A 21,631-nucleotide genomic window follows, 5' to 3' on the forward strand; every position below is an offset into this window, starting at 1 on the left:
GTTGCAGATGAGCAGGGCGAGGGCGGACGAGGAGGAGTACTGGCACAGCTCCAAGTTCCGGGCCTTCACCTTTGACGACGAGGATGATGAGCTTTCGCAGGTAAGGCCCGACGCCGGGCCCCGGCACCGTCTCAGCCTAGGCCTCGGCCCCACGCCTCACTTGGGGACCAGCGCTTCGCGGGTGGGGTGGATGCTCGTGTCCTGACCTCTGTGGAAGCCACCGGGGGCTCCCAGCTTGACCCCCAGGGTAGCCAGTCCCAAGTCTCAGGAGGATCGGGGCTCCTCGCCCGTGCACCAAGCTGCATCTCCTGCTCGTTGAGCCGTCAGTGTCTGCGGAGGTGTCAGTGGCCTTTGGATTCCTGGTGCCGAGGAAGGGCTGCTGTGTCCACAGCCATAAAGCCCCTTTTCTAGAAGAGGTAGTGGAGGCTGAAGAAGCTGTATTCAAACCTCTCAGTGAGGGTTTTTTTGAAGGTAATGGGAAGAAAAAATGCTCTCTGCAACACTGGTGGTCTTTACACAGCATCCTCCTTCTGTCCATAGTTAAAGGAGTCCAAGCGGGCGGTGAATAGCCTTCGGGATATTGTCGACGATGATGATGACGACCTTGAGAGGGTCAGCTGGAGCGGAGAACCTGTGGGAAGTAAGTACAGATGTACTGCAGGTTATCCCTCAGACACAGGGAGTTTAAAAGTACTGCTTGAATTGTGTCATTTCGTTGAGGTCAGGAGTACAATTTGCTATCTAAACCTGCCTATCTAATCTGGTCACATAGTGCTGTGATTTACCTGTGTGGATCCACTAATAAAAGAGCAAACAGAAAACCAAATTTCATGAAGAAGAGGAATACAGACTATGTTTTTCCCAATATGTAGCCCAGCTTCAAGCAGATATGGCTTGATATTCGTCATGTTCAGCTGGCATGCAGAACTCTAGGTGATCATTTCATCCATACTGCTGCCTGAAGTGGCACCATTTCCTCCCAAAGCACTTTAAGGAGATATTCCAAGGCTTAGGGTTTTTTTTTTTTACAGACTGACTCTCCAAGTTTGAAAGAGAATTGTAAGCATTAAGCAAATGCATTCCTAGTGGTGATGGGAGCAAGCTCATGACCCACACACGATGCTGTCTGCTGCACCTTGGAGTTCATGACCCACAGAATATGTGGCACTTGCTAGCCAGGGGAAAACTTTAAATGTGGATCACCCAGAGGACCTTCAAAGAACTTGTTCTTGTCCTATGCTTCTCCCTCTGTTCCAGGCTGCTTATTTTCCTACCAACCTCTTTCCTTGTCAGCTTTTTCGCTTTATCACCCTGTCCTAAAATGTTTGTATTGTGCAGCTGCATGTGAAGGAGGGAGAACTGTGTCTTGAACAAGGAGGGAGACACATGCATTGTTGCCAACAGCATATGCACATTAGTAGCTGTTTTGTCTGCAGGGGGAGGAAAGCTGCCTTAATTTTCCAGTGTTCAGGAAGTCATGTTCTTACAGTTCTGTAATTTGAGGTAAGACAAGGATTCTCTGCCTTGCTCTGTACCTTTTGAGCACGGATTGTGTTTTACCCCATGCAACAACATGGAATTGTTTGGTGATCTATGCATTTTTCTATATAAACCATAACCAGCTGTACCACATTGCTGAAATCAACCATTTCTGGAGGACAAGGCACAGCTGTTTAACAAGCATTACTGCACGAGACTGGGCTTCTGTTCACTGCAGCTGGTTAGTGCTCGGGGTCAAAGTTACCAGCATGTGCTAGTACAGAACTGTCCAGAACACGCTCCTGCCATGCTGTAAAATCATGTTTTGCAGACTGGTTTTCCCTTTTCTCTGTTACACATTACTTCTGTCTGCATGTAGGTATCTCCTGGTCAATCAAAGAGACAGCCTCCAGCAGCACTAGCTCGCTGGAGGGCCGAGACTCCAGCCTACAGAAGGGCTCTTCCTCCTATGCTGCTTTTCCCAAGCAAGTTTCCTCCTACTCACTCAGCAGCCTATTCAAAGGTGAGGATCCTCCTATACAGGGACAAATGGGGTTTCCCTCAAGGGTGCCAGGGGACATTTGTGTTATGCATGTCAGTTGTTTTAAGTGTATTACAAAACTGGGAACCTCTGATCTCTCTTCAGTGTGTCAATGTATCTCTCAGTGGTCAGAAACTGGAGACTCTTGCCAGAAGATCACAGGGTCTTGTGGCATGGGAGAAGGCTTTGGAGTTTTTTTTAAAGAAACATATTCCACTTTACAGCAATCCATTTGCATAGTGGAAGAGAGCAGACTACAAAAGGACTGGCTTGAACCATGTGGGCCTGATTTGGTATTCAGTACTGTAGAGAAGACAGGTTGATTATCCTTTATTTGGAGCTCAGCTGGCTGCTGTTGATGTTACAGTTGGTTCAGCAAACACATGGCAGCATAGGTGGCTGTGGGAGGACCTGCACAGCGGGCCATGGAGAGACTTACACAGCTTGTAAGAGTTCAGCTCTCTTGTCTCTCAGCTAGGCAACAAGCCACCTTGTAGGGGTATATTTTTTTTCCCACTTTCAACTTTGAAAATGCAGTGATATTGCATGCCCTGTGAACAAGAACTCTGTTGCAGAGAGGCTTGTTCTGCAGTGGTGTAGCTGCAGCGCACTGGCTTGCAGTCCAGGCTGCAATCCCCAATGGGATCCTGGGGGGCATCAGGAGGAGTGTGGCCAGCAGGTCACAGGAGGGGATCCTCCCCCACTGCTCTGCCCTGGTCAGGCCCCACCTGGAGTGTTGTGTCCAGTTCTGGGCTCCCTGGGATAAAAAGGACAGGGATCTCCTTGAGAGAGTCCAAAGAAGGGCTACAAAGATGATTAAGAGCCTGGAGCATCTCCTCTATGAGGAGAAGCTGACTAAGCTGGGGCTGTTCAGTCTTGAGAAGACTAAGGGGGGATCTAATTAATGTCTATAAGTATCTTAAGCATGGAATGCAGGGGGAATTAGCCAGCCCCTTTTCATTGTCTGTGGGGACAGGACAAGGGGCAATGGCTGCAAGTTGGAGCACAGGGAGTTCCACACCAACATGGGGAAGAACTTTTCCCCAGTGAGGGTGAGGGAGCCCTGGGACAGGCTGCCCAGGGGGTGTGGAGTCTCCTTCTCTGGAGAGATTCCAGCCCCGTCTGGACGCCGCCCTGTGCAATATGAGCTGGGGAGCTGCTTTGGCAGGGGGGTTGGGCCCCATGAGCTCTCCAGGTCCCTTCCAACCCCTGTGAGTCTGTGATTCTGTGTTCCCCCTGCGAGAGGTGTTGCTGGTGAAGACACAGTTTCTCACGAGTGTTCGCTTTGTTTTCAGGACGAAACAAACTTCCAAGTTTCCAGTCCCTTTCAGATGGTAAGTTTTTCATTTCTGCCTCATTTTGGGAAGGGGTGCAGACTTTACATAAACCAAAACGTTTCCACAGAAAGGGAAGTGTCCTCTTCCTTACGTTGCAGAAAGGGAAACTGAATCATGAGTTGTCTTGAAAGTCGCTCAGCAAAGAAGCAGAAGAGTTGGTGTGATGGTTTGGTGTAGTCTGCTTATGTGCAGCTGACAATTGTTGGGTTTAGAGAAACTTTGTACTGCTTGAGTTTGGGTCTTCTACCATGAAAAGCATGAAAAAGGCAGTTTTGGAAGTGAAAATCAGGATGTTAATGCTTTGCCTTTCCTTCCCAGCCCTCTCTGACACAGGAGTGAAAAACTACGCCCCAGAGCTGCGCAGACCAAAAGCTGAGTACAAGGTGAGCAGGCTGTGTCTGTGGTGTGCTGAGGTCAGAGTGCTGCCAGAATTACCTACTGTCTTGGTTTCATGGGAAGTGAATAATTGCTCTTTCAGACAGCAGAGGGCAATGCAGGAAATAGGATGTAAGTATTCTCTGCTTTTGCTCAGAAGTAGGGAGCTTTGCTGGGAGTCTTAGTTATTCCTTCTCCTAATGAATGGCCCAGCAGTCTTTGTGAAAAGGATTTCTAAATAGGGCTTTGCCTGTAAGCTGCTTTCGTGCTGGGTCAGATGAATTGGCATCATGTGTGCTTTTAATTTTTTTAAGTCTAAAGTCCTCTACATTTCTTGGTCATGACACACTGGGTCAGCAGAGAAGGTGTTGCACAGAGGTGGAGCTCCCCTCTGGCAGGATGTTCTTCTCCCAGATAGGCAGTGTTAGGTGTTGAAAAATCTAATGGATTTTGGGACAGGGTGGATTCCTCCTACTAGGTGGTGGTTCCATGTCACTAGGTCCTGCCTGTAGTAGGACTGAGCACACGTTCCCAACAGATACAGGCATGCACAACACTAACACAGCTGCCCACATGGGTTATCACAGACAGAAATCAGTGCCTTTACCAACAGACAAACACATGACACTCAGGCCTGATTCTGAGCCTGCATTCTGTCTGACCAGGGTTGAATTCCACTAGTGGAACATACACACACTTTGTGGGTCTCTCCAATAGTTGGTCTTAGACACCCATTTTGTTCTGTAGCTGAATCCCAGACCCCAGCCTCCTCTGTTTGCTGGCACGTGGACCCTTGAGCCCCTAGGATTCTTGCTCCCATTCCAGTTCTGAGCACTTGGACTGCTTGTTCTATTCACTGACTGTCAAGCTTGGAGTTCACTAGCATTCATACAAACACATACACTTGAAATAGAGAGCCCACCCACACAGAAGGTGGTTAAAGATGGAATTAAATGAGAATATAAGACAGTGCAGTGATCCATTGCAGGGCTCAGACAGGTACACTAGCTGCTTGTTTAAACTTGGCTGGCACCCTGTGGCCCCTTTCCCCTCTATTTTCCCATGCTTGTTCCTGCCTAATTCATTTTGATCCTTCCCTTTCCCTGCTTTTTGTCTTTCCTGCAAACTTCTGTAACAAACCTCACATATTTACACAACCTTCTTAAAACATCCCAGGATTCTTTTCCCCCTGCATCTCATACTAACTCCTATGCCTCTTTAGGGTTACATGGTGTTTGGTTTACTTTGGTTACTCATCTTGGAGGGGTTTACACAAGAGATAGTGACCCAATCTGTCTCATTTGATGGTGACAAGGAGTGGCCAAGCCATTGGGCTCAGATTGCACTGATTAGGTTTCTGGGTTTCCTCCAGAATCATAATATAAAAATGATTCCTTTCCCCCTTGGTTTTGGGTCTTTCAGTTTTGCATGTATTTTGTTTGTCCTCCTGAAAAGCCTTAACTTGCAAGGAGGACAACCTGTTGAAATGCACTTAGACAGGATATGATGACAGACCTTCCTGAGGCAGTGGAAATATCTGAGTGTTAATACCTGAGCCTCTAGCTTCCCTCCCCACCAGCATGCAGAGCCTGAGGGTCCAGCAGCTGTACCTGAATGCTGTCAGGACACATCCTCCTAACAGCTTCCCTGGAGCAGCTGAATGATAAGTCTGAGAAGCTACACATGGGCCATCACTGGTCCTGCACAAGTGGAAAGCAGGCTGGGGACTACTGGTGTGATCTGGCTTCTTGAGACCCAAGAGGTCCTTATTTTTCTTGTGGCAGGATTACAGCAATGATTGGAGCCCCAAAGATACAGTCAGGCGAATGCAGAGAGGCAAGGTAAGGTCTTTCCACTCCCACCTGCTTGCAGGAGAAGGAGGGTGGGTGGTCCTAATCTGCTTTACATGACCCCATGCCCCTGGCTGTTCCAGGAGCAAGGAGGGGACCTGTGTTACTTGTAGCACAGAGCAGGGACAGTGCTGCACACTAGCTCAGGAGCAGCAGGAGTCCTGCAGGGTTTTGTTGGGTTGTTACTTGAGTTGTCCCCTCAGTAGGTATCTGTACTGCTGTGTCCCCCTCTGCCCTTTCTGTTCCCTGGGGCTGGGTTTACAGAGAAAACCTGAGGGTGTGGGGTTTTACTTCCCTTCTTGCTTGATGGCAAATGGAGGGAGGAAAACAGAAGCAATCTTGGTTACACCAGAGCTGGAATCGTAGTCCCAACTGCCTCAGTTTGCACTGAGCACACAGGGAGTTTGAGGTTTTAACTCTGCATGTGTCTCCTCAAAGGCTGAGGTGAACTCCAGTCAGAGAGGCCACAATTACAGGGTAAGAAGAAGGGAGGGATAGCCTTAGAACTATTTTTCTGGTCTCCTCCATGGAAAGGGCCTTGCAGAGTTCCTTCCTCTGTCAGGGCTGGTGGTTTGTGGCGTGCAGGGGAGTTTTGCCTTGTTACAGGGGTGCTTGTGCTGCACATACAATGTCTGGTGTCCTAGCCTGGGCAGTGATCAGGGCTAACTCTGCAGCCCCTGGGGACAGATTCCCAGGGACCACACAGCATGTGGCTTCAGCTAATGGGAAGTTCTCCACTGGTTGGGAGGGCAGTTATTCATGTTGTTGAAAAGCTCCTGGGGGAAGAATAGGTAGTACCTTAGGGGTTGGTTCAGCTTGGGGATTGTGTGATGTCCCATCTGCCTACCTGTATCTCTCCTGTGTCCAGGTCTGCTCTCTAGAGAGGTTTCGCTCCCTGCAGGACAAGCTGGTGCTCTTGGATGAAGCTGTGGCTGGGCACGATGGGAATGTCATTACAGCTGTGAGTCCTCCTAGGGCCCTGTAGGGCTGGGACTTCCTGGGTGACCCCACAGAGGGTGGTTGTGTGAGTGCAGTCAGTTGGACACCTAATCTTGCAAGATGGCGGGGGGGGGGTTGCTTTTTACCTAAAACCAAGAATTTACTGAAAAATGTCAAAGCTTAAGACTGGGAGGTTCCATATTCCTGCTGGCCTTCCTGCCATTCAGCAGGATTCATGTCAGGTCAGTAATAAGGTCCTTCAGTCTTACAGATCTTTGCAGCAACTTCCTGCAGGCCATGGTTTAATCAGCACACAAGTCTTGAGGGATCTCTCCGGTTTATCCAGCTTCTGCAGCATCAGGCAGCAAATGGGACTGTGTCAGTTTCCTTCATCCAGGTCTTACAAGACCTTGAATCTGTCATGGAAAAGGTTTTCCTTTGTTAATCTTACCTCACATATCTAAGCTCCAGAGCAGCAGCTTAGGCAGGCGTGCAGGCAGCTGGGGCCCTGGCTCACTGCTTGTCCTTTGACTCGAGGGTAAGAGCCCTGTCTTCAGAGGCCCTTTGCAAAAGCTTCCCCAGGCCTTGAGCAGCTGTCTGTCTGTCTGTCTTCATTTTGGTGAAGAGTGATCTGCTCAGCTGAGAGCTGTCTCTGTGCTCACAGGTCCTGATATTCCTGAAGCGGACGCTAAGGAGAGGTAAGTGTCACTGGAGGGCAGGGTTTCTGTGGTCTCCTTCCCTTCAGGGTGGAGGGGCTGGTCCTTTCACTGGGTGTAAGGCACGAAGAGCGTTGCTGTTTTACAGAGTATTTCTGCAGCAAGCATAATGTGGGTCAGGGGATGATGGTGCCCACAAAGGCCCCAGAGAGGAGCTTTAAGCAGTGGCAGGTGGTAATGGTGACAGGGTGAATGTAGGTGAATCTTCAGGGGTGGCACACTGGGTCTTCTCCTGTGCTCCAGGGCTATGCTTTGAGGTGGGATAAGGGTGTTGAATCCTGCCAGTGGCTTGCAGCTCCCTGCACTCTGCCTAGCCCCTACTGGCTTGGTAGTGCTAACTTGCTTTACCCACCTGTGCCATGCCTCTCCTGTAGAGATCTTGTTTCGGGAGCTGGAGGTGCGGCAGGTGGCCCTGTGTCATCTGATCCATTTCCTCAGAGAGACGGGTGAGCAGAAGCTGCTTCTGGATCTGCTCAGGTGAGGCTCTTGCACAGCCTTGGGGTTGAGCATGCTGCTAAGAACCTGCCTCCAAGGTAATACTTGCTTGGTCCCTTTTTTGCAGGTTCCTAGACAGGACTGAGGAAGTCGCTGTGAGTATTCTGGGAGCAGAAGCTCCCTTTCCTCAGTGAGGAGGGAGTGCAGTGGGCAGGGGGAGGCTGGCTGCAGAGTGCCTGGTAGTTGAGCAAGAGCTTTTGCATTCTCAGTTTGCCCTCTGGAGTCCTGCATCTCCCAAATCCGTGAGAACCCACCGTGCTGCTTTTTTCTCTCCTTCCAGCTGTCCCAGTACCGGGAGCATTTGAACATCCAGGATGTAGAAAAAAGGAGGGAATTTTTGAAAGTCTGCATTGGGTAAGAAAAAAATGCAAGAGGGTGGGAGGGATGTGGGTGCTTCATGGAAGGAGGTAATAAAATTAGACCCCTGTCCCAGTGCCACAGTGTATCTAGTTTGAGAGCCAGTGTTGGGTTTGCCTCAGAGGGAGTGAGGTGTTGTGGACACAATGTAGACCAGAAAGGAAGAACTTGTGATCACTAATCCAGCATCTTTTGCTGCTTATTTCTGGGCAAAGATGCTTCGGGGACCTTCAGATCATTGACCCTTCAAGTTATGAAACTTGCCCAGTCTCAGGCTGGGGAGAGTGGGACATGTCCCCACACCTATGTGTGTGGGGAGCGTGTTTGGTAGGGAAGAGCATCCTTCTCTCTGTGCTGTGGCAAGAACTGCTGACAGTGTCTCCTTCCTCTGTGTCTGGCCAGGCTGCCATTTTCTGCTGAGGATATCTCCCACATCCAAGACCATTATACCCTGCTGGAGAGACAGATCATCATTGAGGTATGACATCTTCCCTGCTGGTCAGGAGATGACTGGGACTAGCTGTGAGATCTCTAGCTGTCCCCAACTTAACACTGCTTTAGATCTGACCAGCCTGCCCTGGACGGTGTAATTTAACTGCTCTCCAAGCTGCTGTGCCAGGCACATGTGTGAAATACCAGATCTGAGACCTCATGGCATGTTGTGGCTGTGCCTGTGCATGGCTGTCACAGCACTGCCCTTGTCTCTAGCCTGCAGTGAGGTCAGGTGGTTGCCCTGGCTCCTCTTCACCTCCTGTTTCCTCAGGCCAACGACCGGCACGTGGAGTCGGCTGGGCAGTCAGAGATATTTCGGAAGTACCCTCGCAAGGCTTCAATCCTCAACATGCCACTAGTGACCACCCTCTTCTACTCCTGTTTCTACCACTACACAGAGGCTGAGGTGAGGATGATGTGGGAGAAGGGTTACGTCTCATTCCTGCAGCTCTCAACATGGGGGTTGGTTAACCTGGGAGAGCCTGTCGGGGAGTTGCTTCCTAGAAACCACTTTCTTGTGGCTCCAAGGGGCCAGAATTGACCCCTAATCCCATGAGACCGAGGTGTTTGGTACTGGTCTTGGGAGTGTTGGAGGTGCAGCAGCTTGAGGATGCAGGGAAAACCAAACCAGACATTGAATGGTGTGGGGGTAGTTGCTATCTTCTGCCAGCTGTTTGCTCCTGGGCACTGCCATGAGCAAAAAGTAGTAAACACTTGGGGAGGTTCAGCCTGTGTGATGCCTTACCTCTGAACTTCTCCCATGGCCTTCCCTGAGGGGTTTGCACTGACCTGTCTGCTCTCTCTAGGGAACATTCAGCAGCCCGACCAACCTGAAGAAAACATTCAAAGTACGTGAGTCTCCTGCTGTTGTGGCAGCACCAGCTGGACATGTGGGCAGATGAATTGTATTTATTGAGAGGGGTGGATAGGAGGAGTTTGAGGGGCTCAGCACTGAGGCAGGGAGGGGACACTGCATTTTCCTTGACCAGAGCCATCGTGGAGGCTCAGAAAGGCAGGTGGGAACCATGTAGAGGCTTTTACTGTCCCACTGAGCGGGGGCCAGTACTTGCAAATCCCCACCTCTTGCTCTGAAGTGTTGGTCCTGGACTCAGGCAGCACCTTACCCCCTTCCCACGCTGCTGTTGTGGGCCCTGACAGGGCTGGGGGCAGATGCCATTCCTCCCCAACCCACAGAGGCCTTCTGAACTGTGCTGCTGCTCTGACTGCAGCTTTCTGCCTTGCAGATTCCTGATAAGCAGTACGTGCTGACTGCCCTAGCTGCCCGTGCCAAGCTGCGAGCCTGGGATGATGTGGATGCCCTCTTCACCACCAAGGTGAGCTGGAGAAAGTCTTTCTTGGGAGCTGCTCACTGATACCTACCACTGAGAGGTACTCATATCTACTACTGATACTGGCTTGTTCCGGAGTTACCGGACAGACTGGTTTTATTTCAGCTGGGCCCAGCACCCCTGCTGCAGGGCTTTACTTTCTTCCTCTCCCAGCCCAAAAGCTCTGCTGCAGGAACAGGGTCAGAAAAGGGGGCTGCCCTTGTGTGCCAAACCACAGGTTCACAGCCAGCCTGCACACAGCCACTGTGTGAAAGGCTCTGCCCGTGGTGGCTGGTGGGCTGTGTTGCTGGCAGCTGGACAGAGGTTCACCCTTCACTGGGGGAAAGCTTACAACTTTCCTGCTTACAGCTTTGACCTGTGGCAGCCCTGTTCTTTGCTCCCCTGCCTCCTCTGGCAATGGCTGGAGGGATTGCCCTTGAGGATTAACACGGGGTCTGGCTCTCTTTTCAGAACTGGCTGGGCTACACCAAGAAGAAAGCACCTATTGGCTTTCACCGGGTGGTGGAGATCTTGCAGAGAAACAATGCTCCTGTGCAGGTGAGCAAGGAACTTCTGCCTGTGTTCTCCTGCTCATTGTTGGGATTTGGGGTGTGAATGATTCTTTGGGTCAGCTGCTTCCTAGCTGGGAGTGGGAGAACAGCTTTCTGAGCTGCTGGTTCTGCCAGCTGGGCGCAGCACTCAGCTGTGTGACCTATGGATGAACAGGAAGTGTGTGTGGTAGCAAGGGCTGGGTCCTAAGTCTGTCTGCAAGAGGGACAGTGGGCCTGGAGTTGTCTGGGAGCTCACTCCCCACAGTGCATTGCCACCTTTGTTTGCTACATTAACTTTCCTTAAGCTTAATCTGGCTGGCAATGGTTAACCCACTCCATAGGAACGAGGCAGCCTAGACTTTGTGAGCAAAGCTTTACTGCCTTGGCGGTCCTCAGCAGTCTTGTCCTGGTCACTTGTTGCCCTGGGGTGGAACTGGTCAAGTCTGTATGACCAGTGACCACAAAAAGTTTTGTGACTGGGGTGAGAGAAGGAGGCAGGAGGTACCCACAGGAGGGAACTGAAACTGGAGGTACCCAGAGGAGGGAACTGAAACTCTTCCTTCCCTGGCAGGTGCTGCAGGAGTATGTGCGCCTGGTGGAGGATGTGGAGACACGGCTGAACCTTGCCACCAAATACAAGTGCCATGATGTTGTCATTGAGGTGGGTCCCTGCTGTGTGTATGAAGAGGTGGGACAAGACAAGCACTTGCTTTTTCTCCCTGGCTTTCCTGTGCTCTGGTATCTGCCACTGCTGCCATGTGCCTGGTGGGGTCTGCTTAGCCCTGTGGCCCGAGAGCAGCAATGTGGTTCCCAGTGGAAGCCAAGTGAGCCAGGAGAGTGACCTCTAGCATTTGTGCTATGGAATTGTGCTGTGGTGGGAACTTGAGGGGGGATTGAAGGGTTGCCCTACTCATCTACAGGGCAGTATCTAGCTGTGGAAGTGGCCTCTTCACAGCTGCACACTGCTTTTGCCATTTATCTAGACGTACAGGGATCTAAAGGATCGCATCCAGCTGACAGCATACAAATGCAAGGTCGAGCGAGGGTCTGCAGAAGAAGAGAAGATAAACAGCATTCTCAACAACCTGGTGAGAAACACCTGCTTCTTCTTCCAGAAAAGGGAAAAGGCTCTGTAAGGTGCAAGGGCTTGGCTGTCCTACATACTTTTCATCCCTGCTGGGAAGCTAATGTTATCTTTGGGGTTGCATTCAGTGTAGGAATGAAGGGTGAAGCTGATGGAAACAGCACCCTCTGGCCGTAGCTGTGTTTGCCAGGGACTGGAACTCACTGGTGTGGCCCCTGAGGGGTGTGTGTTCAGCACTGATGGTGGTCATGTCCCCTTCTCTTGTAGCAAATCCGATGGAAGAACTGAGCGCCGGTGAAGCAGCCTGCTTGGCCATTGCCTTGCCAGTGAAAGAAGAAACTGCAAAACCCAGTCCAGTGCCAACAGAGCCAACTCTGTTACTACTCATTGCATGATCAGCGTTCGTCAGTGACAGTGGGTGCCCATAGCTTGTGGGACGGTGGCGTTGGGGCTGGTTGAAGGCAGCTGCTCCGATGTAGCCAGTGAAACCACAGTACTGATCCACCAGGGGTGATTCTTTTTGGAATCTGATTGTCTTTGCTTGGCTGTAAGCCAGGCATGGCTTTTGGTTATGGAGGGAAGCTGCTGGGCCCAGCAAGGTTATGTTTGCTCTTGGTGGCGTCTGGGCTCATTCTAGCAAGAGGAACGGGTCAGGCACACTTGTGGATCTTACCACAAGTTTGGGCATCACCAGGTGTGGCTGTGGCTGGAGTAAAGCCTCCTGGACTGTGTTCTCCCTGTGTCAGAGGGTGTGATGGGGGAAACAACCAGCTGCACCTTAAAGCCCTGGTTTTTATTTTTATCTTTTTCTTTCCTGTTGGTTTGTTGTGGCTCACCCTAGGAAAAGAGGTGTTGAATGAACTCCTGCAGAGAGCCAGAGCAGCAGCCTCTGCCAGTATCCTTGTGCTGGCACTCTGCAGCTCTTGGAAGATCCTTTTATCAGGGAAGAACCTAGTGGGGAGCTGGTCAGGGCCCCTCTGGGCTGGATGGAGAGCAGAGGGACCCTTCTCAGTTGGCACAAACCTGCTGGCCCCAGCAGCTCTTTTCTCTGAGAGTGTTATGCCAGGAAGGATTGAATTGCACTTTCTCAGAAACACAACTCCTCAGGCAACTGCTAGCTTCATCCTTCCAGACCTCACTTCAGTTCCTTAAATAAAGCTGTCTCTTTCTCCTTGGGCTGTTTATTTCCTTCCCACGCTGAGCACTTTGTCACTCTGTGCTAATCCTGAGCAATCCCTCACACCTCCCACAACGTGGGTACGCAGGGTGTTTTCTCATGTCCTGAAAAGCACAGAGTGTGTCACCCTGGAGTGGCTGTGCTTGCAGTGGTACCTCGTTTCACACCTTCAGTGTCATCAGCACAGATGAATTCATTTCAGTGCCAGAGGAGAGGGTGCTGCCACAGGGGTCACACGGAGGCAGAGGTTGTATGGAGCAATGTACCTGTCTGTGGGCAGGTTTGGGTTCCAGCATCCCTGCTGCACTGTGCACTTGCATTCTTTTTTTCTGTTCTTTGGGGGTTTTCCTTAAAAAAGGACCTCTTGGTCATCTAGTCCTGGAACAGGCAGCCCAGGACTGTCATTTGGGTTTTCAGTATCTCCACAGCTGGACACTTCACAGCTTCTCTGGGCAGCCTGGTGCTGAATTTGACCACCCTCACTATGAAAAGGTCTTCAGATTGCCTCTCATATTTCCGTTTGTGCCCACTGGAAAGAGTGTGTGTCCCTGTTCTCCATTCCCCACCTTGTGATGCTCATACACATCGGTGAGATCCTCCCTGAGCCTTCTCTTTTCCAGGTTGAACAGTCGTAGCTCTCGGCCTCTCCTCCTAGCAGAGATGCTCCAGCACCTTCGTGTCTCATTGCTGGACTCTGCAGTATCTCCACAGCCCTCTTGTACTGAGGAACCCAGGACTGGGCATGGCACTCTGGATTTAGAGGGGAAGGATCACCTTGACCTGCTGGCATCATTCATCCTAATGGCTAGGGTAAGGTTTGCTGCCAGCTCTCCCACATAGAATCACCATCACATGCCCCGAGGGGGCAGCCGTGGGCTGAAGGCTGGTATTATTGGCGGGGGCCACCTTTGGAAGCAGCTAGTCCAAGTGCTTCTGAGGGTGAGCTGGGCTCGTGCCTCAGGATCCATGCTTCCACCAGGAACCCTGAAAGCCTGGACAAGTGCTCCCCAGCCTGGCTCTGGAATTTTAATTGCACTTTTTTTCATGGTACTTGAGACAGAACTCAGTAAGCAATGTTTTTCTGCAAAAAATATCAAAGGCATGGAAACTCCCATTGTTTTCAATTGGGAACCAGAGGAGGCTGTCATAGAAAAGATCTCTATTTGGTTGGAAACCCCCTGGGCACTAAACATTCTTTTTTGTTTGTTTGTTTAGCAGTCCCCTCTAAGTGTGGTGGCAAAACTGACCCTGTTTTTTGAACCCTGGCTGATTTAAGACCTGTTTTAGTTTAGTCCCCACTCCCATTTTTGTGGCTCTCCAAAATTCTCAGCTTTTTGCCGAGAGCCTGGTGCTGACTGAGCCACCAGGTTGTTCAATATTCATCCTGCAGAGAAAACATCTCCCTGAATGAGTGGCAGTGCTTAAACAGAGATGTCCCTCTCCTTGTTTCATGGTTGCAGGGTCATCTGTAGCTGACTGCCCAGCCAGGAGAGATCAGCCCACAGCATTACAGCAACGGTTTGCATGCAAACCCTCAATTGCCCTGTAAACTCTTATATAAAACAAGACAACTGGGGAGAACGGTCCTCCAGGCAGGTGCTTGGAACAATAAAATCCTCTTTCTAATCATCTCAGGGCAAAGAGGAAGCAGGGATTATTAAATGGCTTTTTATAGATCTTGAAATCAAGCCAGATCCCAAGGCTTGGCTGGTTCAGCTAGAGGCTTTAAACCAGCCTGTGTGAACTGGGGCCAGGCAGCTGAGCTCTCTGCATCTTCACTCCTGGCAAGGAGGCTGCCCGCTCTGTGTCAGTCTGCTCCTGCCCTTTGCCATGTAGGAATGCTGATGGGCAGCAGGCAAAGTCCCTCTGTGCCTCTTGGGGCAGGCAGCCAGCAGTCCCAGTCTGGTTTGTGTTTCACCTGCATGTGGCAGAGCACAGGTAACCATGTTGCTGGTGCCTGGAGGTGTTGGTCTCACCTGTGCTGGTTCTGTGGGCTCTTAAGTCCTTTCTTCCTTGCTTATCAAAGCAGACCTGCAGAAGCAGGGACCCCCATGCTTTTATGACAATGCTCAGCTGGTGGCCTGGGTGGACATCATGTTCCTGTGCTGCCTTCCATCGCATGAGCCATCCTTCTGCTTCACTGTTCAGCCTGCCATCCAGAAACACTGTGCTGTGTACAGCCTTGTCACTGCTGTCCCTCTCCTCAGGTAAAACAGACCATGTCATTTCAGAGCCTGGATGTGCTGCCGTTGTTTGGGAGCTCACAGGGCAAGCACTCCACTCGTGCTCTGGCTGAGATGAGATGGAGCTGTGCTCCTGCTTCCCACAATTTAATTGTGAAATGTCATTGTAAACTTTGTCATGGTTGGTCACTTCCCCAAGTCCTCAACTGCTGGAGTCACGGGAACACTTTAGAGTTCCAGCTTTCTGTTTGTCTGGAGGAAGTTGTAGGCTTTGTGCCTATAAATCTGAAGACAGGTCAAACAAAACGCTGGCATTGAAATCCTGCTCCTACCTGGGCCTCAGATTATCACTGCAAGATAATCTGTTGTGAGCACAGGAAACAAGGGTCAGAAGAGCAAACCTGGTGCCCTGTGTTTTGCTTTAAGCTGCTCTCCTGAGGGTGCTGAGGGCAGGGGGGTGACCTGTACCCACTGCTCCTGACCCCTGGGGGTGTCACAGAATCACTAGGTTGGAGAAGACCTTTGAGATCATTGAGTCCAACCATACCTGTCCCCTACTAAACCATATATCCCTGAGCACCTCATCTTTTAAATACATCCAGGGGCAGTGATTCAACCACCTCCCTGGACAGCCTGTTCAGGTCTGACCTGTGAGGAGCCAACCATGATGCTGCTCTTCATGCTCCGTGCAAGGCTGCTTACCAGTAAAAGGTTTGCAGATCCTGCAAAGGAGCAAGGGATAGCTGCTTCCTTCTCCTTACCAGCTAAACTGAGTTTCTTCCCCATCAGCTGGAGAGGAGACTTTGCTTGAAGGAATCTACCTGCAGTGGAGAGGGATCTGGACCTCTACACCTTCCTGTGCAGCTGTGGTGTGACCTGTGTGTCAGGGGGTGTGTGTGAAGTGCAAGGGATGATTTTTACACGCACCTTTTGAGGGAAAATTGCCTCTGCTGCCGGGCCCATCTCTCCACGGGCACTGTTGAGGCCCGTGAATTGACTGGCCCGAGGCAGGGAGGGTCCAGCCGAGAGGAAGGACGCTTCTCGCTGGTTAGGCCGGCTAGCGGAAAGGGGTGGTTCTCAGAAGCCTCAGTGGTTTGTTCCCTGCGGGTTCCTCCGAGTTTCCCTCAGCGGGACCTTCCAACCCCACCATCTCACCCGTGCCACGGCCGGCTCTGGCCACCTGCTCCACCGCGGCGCAGCCCCGGGCTCTCTCCGGGAGCATCGCCTTCCTCCCCCTTCCCCTTCCCCTTCCCCTCCGCTCATTGCGGCTGCCTGTGCTTCCAGGTCGAAGGCACCTCCAGGTCGAAGGCACCTCCTTTGCTGCAGTGCCCTCGTGAGGCCGCCCTACCGGCGCTCTGGCGCCTAAGGAGCCTGGCGATGTGGCCGGGGGCGAAGGGGCCTGCCCGCCGCCAGCCCCCGCTGCAGCCAGGCACCGCGCCCCCGGCGCCAAGGGCGAAGCTCTTCGCTTAAACTGGGCCGCGGTTCCCCGGAGCCGGGCGCTCCCGAAGCAGCTCCGGAGCTCCTGACGGCCTCACGCTGATGTGACTTCGTGTGCAGCACACGGAGGACGCCTGTTTACTCGATGAGGATGAGCTACGGAACATAAAAGCTATTCTAGAGGCGTCAATGTTCATTTCAGCATGCCCCTCCCAAAATGATCCTAAGTCAGAGGTTTCACATAAACCCCCTCGGCCTGCTAACGCCATTCTGCATGGGAGCGGGAGGTGGGATGCCCCTTCCTACACGCCTGTGCCCTGGGCACTGGCGTTTGGTATTGGATAAGTCAACACGGAGCGGCTGGCGGCCATTTTCTGCGCAGGCCGGAAGAGCAGCACGGGGCAGAGCTTCACCAAAAGGCATCGAAATCACTCAGTGACCTCTTGTTTTCCTGAGCGCTGCCCCGTCTGCGCAGAGCACACCACTTCCTGCCCGTGGTTTGTGTGCAAGAGTTTTGTCAGCGAAGGTTTTGCCTCTTCAGTCACTCAAGAGGAGCAAGCGAAGGGTCGAACGATGAGGTACTGCTTGTCCAGGCTTCCTCTTGGCTCTGAAACTTGCCTGCATGGGCTGTCGTGTTGGGTTGGAAGATGCTGAACTGTGCATTGCCCTTAGGACGACATACCTGCCTTAGATGATGTATTAGCAGTACAAGAGCTGGACTATCACCCCCAAGTCATTTTCACAGAATCACAAGGTTGGAAGAGACCTTTGAAGATCATGGAGTCCAACCATTCCCATCCTAAGCTAAACCAGATCCCTAAGTACCTCAACTACCCTTTTTATGAACACATCCAGGGAAGGTGACTCAGCCCCTCCCTGGGCAGCCTGTTCCAGCCCTGACAGCTCTTTCAGTAAAAAATGTTTTCCTAATATCCAATCCAACCCTGCCCTGGGGCAGCTTCAGGCCATTTCCCCTTGTCCTATATCCTGTCCCCTGGCTGAAGAGACCATCGCCCACCACTCTACAACCTCCCTTCAGGTAGCTGTAGGTGGTGATAAGGTCTCCCCTCAGCCTCTTCTTCAGGCTAAACAGCCTCAGCTCCCTCAGCCGCTCCTCATAGGATTTGCCCTCCAGCCCCTTCCCCAGCCTGGTTGCCCTTCTCTGGACTCACTCCAGGACCTCAATGTCCTTCTTAGGGTGATGAGCCCAGAACTGGACCCAGCACTCGAGGTGCAGCCTCACCAGTGCTGAGTACAGGGGCACAGTCACTTCCCTAGACCTACTGGCCACACCATTTTTGATACAAGCCAGGATGCCATTGGCCTTCTTGGCCATCTGGGCACACTGCTGGCTCATATTCAGCCTGCAGTCACCCAACACCCCCAGGTCCTTCTCTGCCTGACAGCTCTCCAGCCAGTCTGCCCCATTGTATCCCTGGTTCCTGTTTGGCTACTTATCAAGGTTGTCTGAAACCACTGATCCGGGCTGGGGCATTGGATGCAGAAACAAATATTCCAGTGGGAACCTCCAGAGAGGACAGTTCTTATGGGTAGTGGCCTTACAGGAGTTCATGGACTAGAGTATTGAGGGTGTTAGGTGAGGGGAACACTGCTGAAGGAAGGCCTCCCCCTTGTGCAGGGTTGTTCTAGAGCCATTCGGCACAGTTTTGCTATGCATGGCAGAGTAATGCCTGGAACACTTTAGACTCAAGTCTCTGAGTCTGGTTCTCAAAGACCCAGGAAAGAGATTTGTTGTCAGACGCTGAGGAAAACCATTATTTGTTTAATTATTAGCAAGCTGCATTAGACTGTTATTGCCCAGAAACTTTTCCACTTGTTTTGGCTTCCCAGAACCTTACCCTTGTTTGACCTGACACAACTAGAGAGAGTCTCCCTTTCGGCAGCAGCTAGGAAAGAGTGAGCTTGTCCTGGGCCATCTTGCTCCACAATGCTGGGCATCCACTGGAGACTGGCCTCCAAAGCAACGTGGGTTGATCAGCACCAAGACATCTCTTACTTCAGCTGCAGTGGTGCCTCGTGTGATGCTGGATGACAAGTCACCATTCTTCTCACCTTCTTCCAACATTTTCTCAGAAATTCCAGAGGAAACTACAGGTTAAATCCTTATAAACTGTAACAAATCTCATCCCAGGCCCCTCAGGACTGAGCGATGCAAGAACCAGCACTGTTCATTCCTGGACATTTGCTTCTACAAGTTTCCTTCTCTAGACTGTTCAGCAAACTTTCCTCTTCTCCCTGGCTGCCTGAGTCTTGCTTTATTTTGGTCTGAATTTGCTTAGTACGTATTCATCTCAGCCTATGAACTGCTTCAGTTTCACTGGGTTTCTGTTGCAGTTTCAATGGAAAACTGAATTACAAGACCAAATTACAATTATTTTGTAGTGGCAAAAGCTTTGCCCCAATTAAATGGGATTGGACCAAAGCTTTTTTTTTTTATTACTATTTTTCCATGAGGGATCTTCAGGAAGCCATTGATGGCAGACAGAACAGTAATGACGTAGTCAGGAGCTCTTTCTGTTGAGCCAGGTTTCCTTTCTGGTAATAATGTACCCCACTACTGTTGACAACATGATACTTCTTTGAAGTAAAAAGGGTATCAGTGGATATTCTGTCCAAATCCACCCAAGAAAAAGAAGTTTTTATTCCTTAAATTCTTTAGCTCAGCTTACAGTATTCTCTTATACTCCCTGCCATCATCTATCATGTGTTTCAGCACTATTTACTAAGATGAACCTCTGCCCATCTTCACCTCACATTTCTGTGGTGAGGCCAGGGATTAGTTGTGCATGTTGTAACTACACCACACGCTTACTTACCATGGCTGACAGCAGCCTGCACCACACCTGCAATGTGTATTTACCTTACATCTGGGCTTTCCAGTGAGCTGCCTGCAGATGCCAAAGTGTGGGAGAAATCTATTCGCTTGAGCTGTGGGGAAGTTGTTATTAATCACTGGTAATTAAACTATGTCTGTGATTGCTTTTTTGATCTTTTTAATCAACTGTGAAGCAGAAGTGAAAGACAGATGGTGGTACAGTCTGATTTATAGCTTCTGCTTTGCTTAGTTCCTGGAAGCAAATGAAGAATTGCAGGAAAAAAGCCAGCGTGGGGATGTGTTTGCTGTCATAAAATGGCTAAGAGCTGCAGCAGCCATTTCTGTAACCAGGAAAAGGTGGAACTGTCCCTCCTTGAGCAAACTGCAAGATAATAAGGGTATATTCTCCTGTCCCCAGTGCAGCGTGAGTCTCTAATCCTGCCTCTGGGTGCCCTGTGGTACAGGGAGAGCATCTGCTTCTACCCCAGCCTGGGCTTGTTGCAAAGGAGGAACCTCAGTATAGGACTCCAGTCCTGCTTCTTGGACAAACTGTGAGAAAGTGAGGGCATCTGCTTTCTTTCCTGAGTGGGACTTTCTCTCCAAGAAGAGACCCGTGTTGTCTCTGTATGGGAGGGCAATGGATCTGCTGAAGAGAGGCTCCTCAGTCCCCAGCAACTCTCGTACACGTCGTGCAATCTCCTGCAATACAAGATAAAACACCAGGAATTCTCATTTCACAGGGCAACAGCTAACACCATTCATTCTGTCTTAGAGCATCAGGACAAAGAACGGAATTTCTGATTTTCTGGAACAGTTTCACACCTGAAGTTGCGATTCGAGAGGGATCTGAACCCATGAGCAGAGCAGATTGCTCATTGTCCACATTCACTGTGGGGGGTGGTGTCACATCTGGTCTCTTAGTGGCACAAGTAGCTCTGCTTTCCTCTTTGCACTTGCAGAAAGACGAGTTATGGGTGAACGAGACGGAGTCTGTTCTGCCTAATGCAAAAGCATTGCTGTTTGCTAAATTATATTGTCAAAAACAAAGTCTATACACAGAAGAGGGGTTAAAACTAATTAAATAAGCCAAAATGCTCGTTAAAGTGGTGAGTGGGTGACTGGCTGAGCTAGCTGGACCTGGAACTGTCAGCAAATAGAGCCCTGCTGTTACTTCTGAGTCACTTCTGAGAGTGTAACCTTCTGATTTGACTGAGGCTCCCAAACACAATTCACAAAGTTGTACTGATCTTTTCATTTGCTCAAAACCTTCCCCCCGATTTGGCTTGACTCTAAAGAGCTTTTGACTTGGGGCAATATATCCAAATAACACCAGGCTAGTATTTTAAGTGGGGTTTATATTTAAAATGCCAATTACAGTGGGATTAAAACAAGCAGTAACCTGCCTTGCCCATGCTGCATAGCTTCCACATCCTTTACTGTGTCGTTTTGTAGCAGCCAGCCGTTCCCCCTAAATGGCAGAAAGTTTCTATCTCGCTGCACTGATGCTATCACATTTCTTTCTATAGTAACTATCTCAGTTTTGACTGTTCCCAGCCTTTCATTAGTATTTCATGTTGGGAAGCTGATTTGCCCAGGATTATGGCCTTAACTTTGCACCTGCTCTAGTACGCGCTTCCCAGATGACTCAAAGGGCCACATCCCACTCAGAGCTCATGGCTTAGTGTTTCTCAGCAGTTAAATTGCCACCATTGTGGGAATGAGTGGAGCCAGTCATCCTGCTGGTTAGGATTCAAAGGGAGTATCCTAACTCCTGGGATAATGCCTTTTGATGTATTTACAGCGGAACATGGCTTGGCCGTACGCATGTGGGATGTGACTGCCGACAGTCATGAGACTAGAAAGAGTGTGTGAGAACATAAACATCAAAGTGGCCAGAAGCCCATGAATCCTCATTGGCTAACACCTGGCAGGGTTGTTTTGGGGAAAGGAGAGAATAAAAGGAGCACCAGGAGAAGAAGAAGAACAAGAAAAAAAAGAACTAGAGAGAAGAAGCTGCTCCAAAACCAAACCCCTGTGTCTGTGTATTTCATCACAGACAATAATTGCCAACAGCTGGTGATCCCCAATGTGTGGGAAGGATCTGACATGTGAGTTTTGGGAAGAGTTGTGAGTTTTGGGAAGACATGATTCGACTTTGGGGACAATGTGCATTCCGGTTTGGAGATGTGATTCAGTGAACCACAATCCGACAGGATGGCATCATCCTGTTCACTAGGACAGAGGTATCCACCGAATGGAGAATCGTGGGTTCATGTAGGATAATGGGACAGGGGAGCTTTCAAGAACATTGTTTCTATCTTAAAGTGTTACAGCAAATGTTGAGAGCTGTGGGGCAGAGAGTAATGGATAAGCAATTGGAGCAATTCCTGTTACTAGTCAGGGAACACTGCAGTTGGTTTCCATAGGAAGGTAGCTTCAAAATACAAAGCTGGG

General features: G+C 50.4%; 2 protein-coding genes across 2 annotated transcripts; both read left to right on the forward strand.

Annotated features, from left to right (window-relative positions):
* Positions 1-7: 7 nt before the first annotated feature.
* On the forward strand, positions 8-12,697 carry VIPAS39 (VPS33B interacting protein, apical-basolateral polarity regulator, spe-39 homolog; the record flags this gene model as incomplete). Its single annotated transcript, XM_084264219.1, has 19 exons — positions 8-100; positions 541-640; positions 1,859-2,002; positions 3,316-3,354; positions 3,676-3,740; positions 5,517-5,573; positions 6,451-6,543; positions 7,186-7,219; positions 7,612-7,714; positions 7,800-7,827; positions 8,013-8,086; positions 8,492-8,567; positions 8,853-8,987; positions 9,388-9,429; positions 9,826-9,915; positions 10,381-10,467; positions 11,032-11,121; positions 11,444-11,548; positions 11,812-12,697. 19 exons carry the CDS (start codon positions 8-10, stop codon positions 11,830-11,832), a joined length of 1,476 nt encoding a protein of 491 aa, XP_084120345.1. The 3' UTR covers positions 11,833-12,697.
* A 1,946-nt stretch (positions 12,698-14,643) lies between these two features.
* Positions 14,644-18,763, forward strand: NOXRED1 (NADP dependent oxidoreductase domain containing 1; the record flags this gene model as incomplete). Its single annotated transcript, XM_084264220.1, is given in 7 exon segments — positions 14,644-14,659; positions 14,751-14,928; positions 16,189-16,237; positions 16,462-16,675; positions 16,817-16,919; positions 18,193-18,223; positions 18,225-18,763. Coding segments are annotated over 7 exon segments (828 nt in total). The 3' UTR covers positions 18,462-18,763.
* Between the last annotated feature and the right edge of the window lie 2,868 nt (positions 18,764-21,631).

This window comes from Gallinula chloropus, assembly GCF_964237585.1.
Source record: "Gallinula chloropus genome assembly, chromosome: 4".
In the NCBI taxonomy this organism is placed as follows: domain Eukaryota; kingdom Metazoa; phylum Chordata; class Aves; order Gruiformes; family Rallidae; genus Gallinula; species Gallinula chloropus.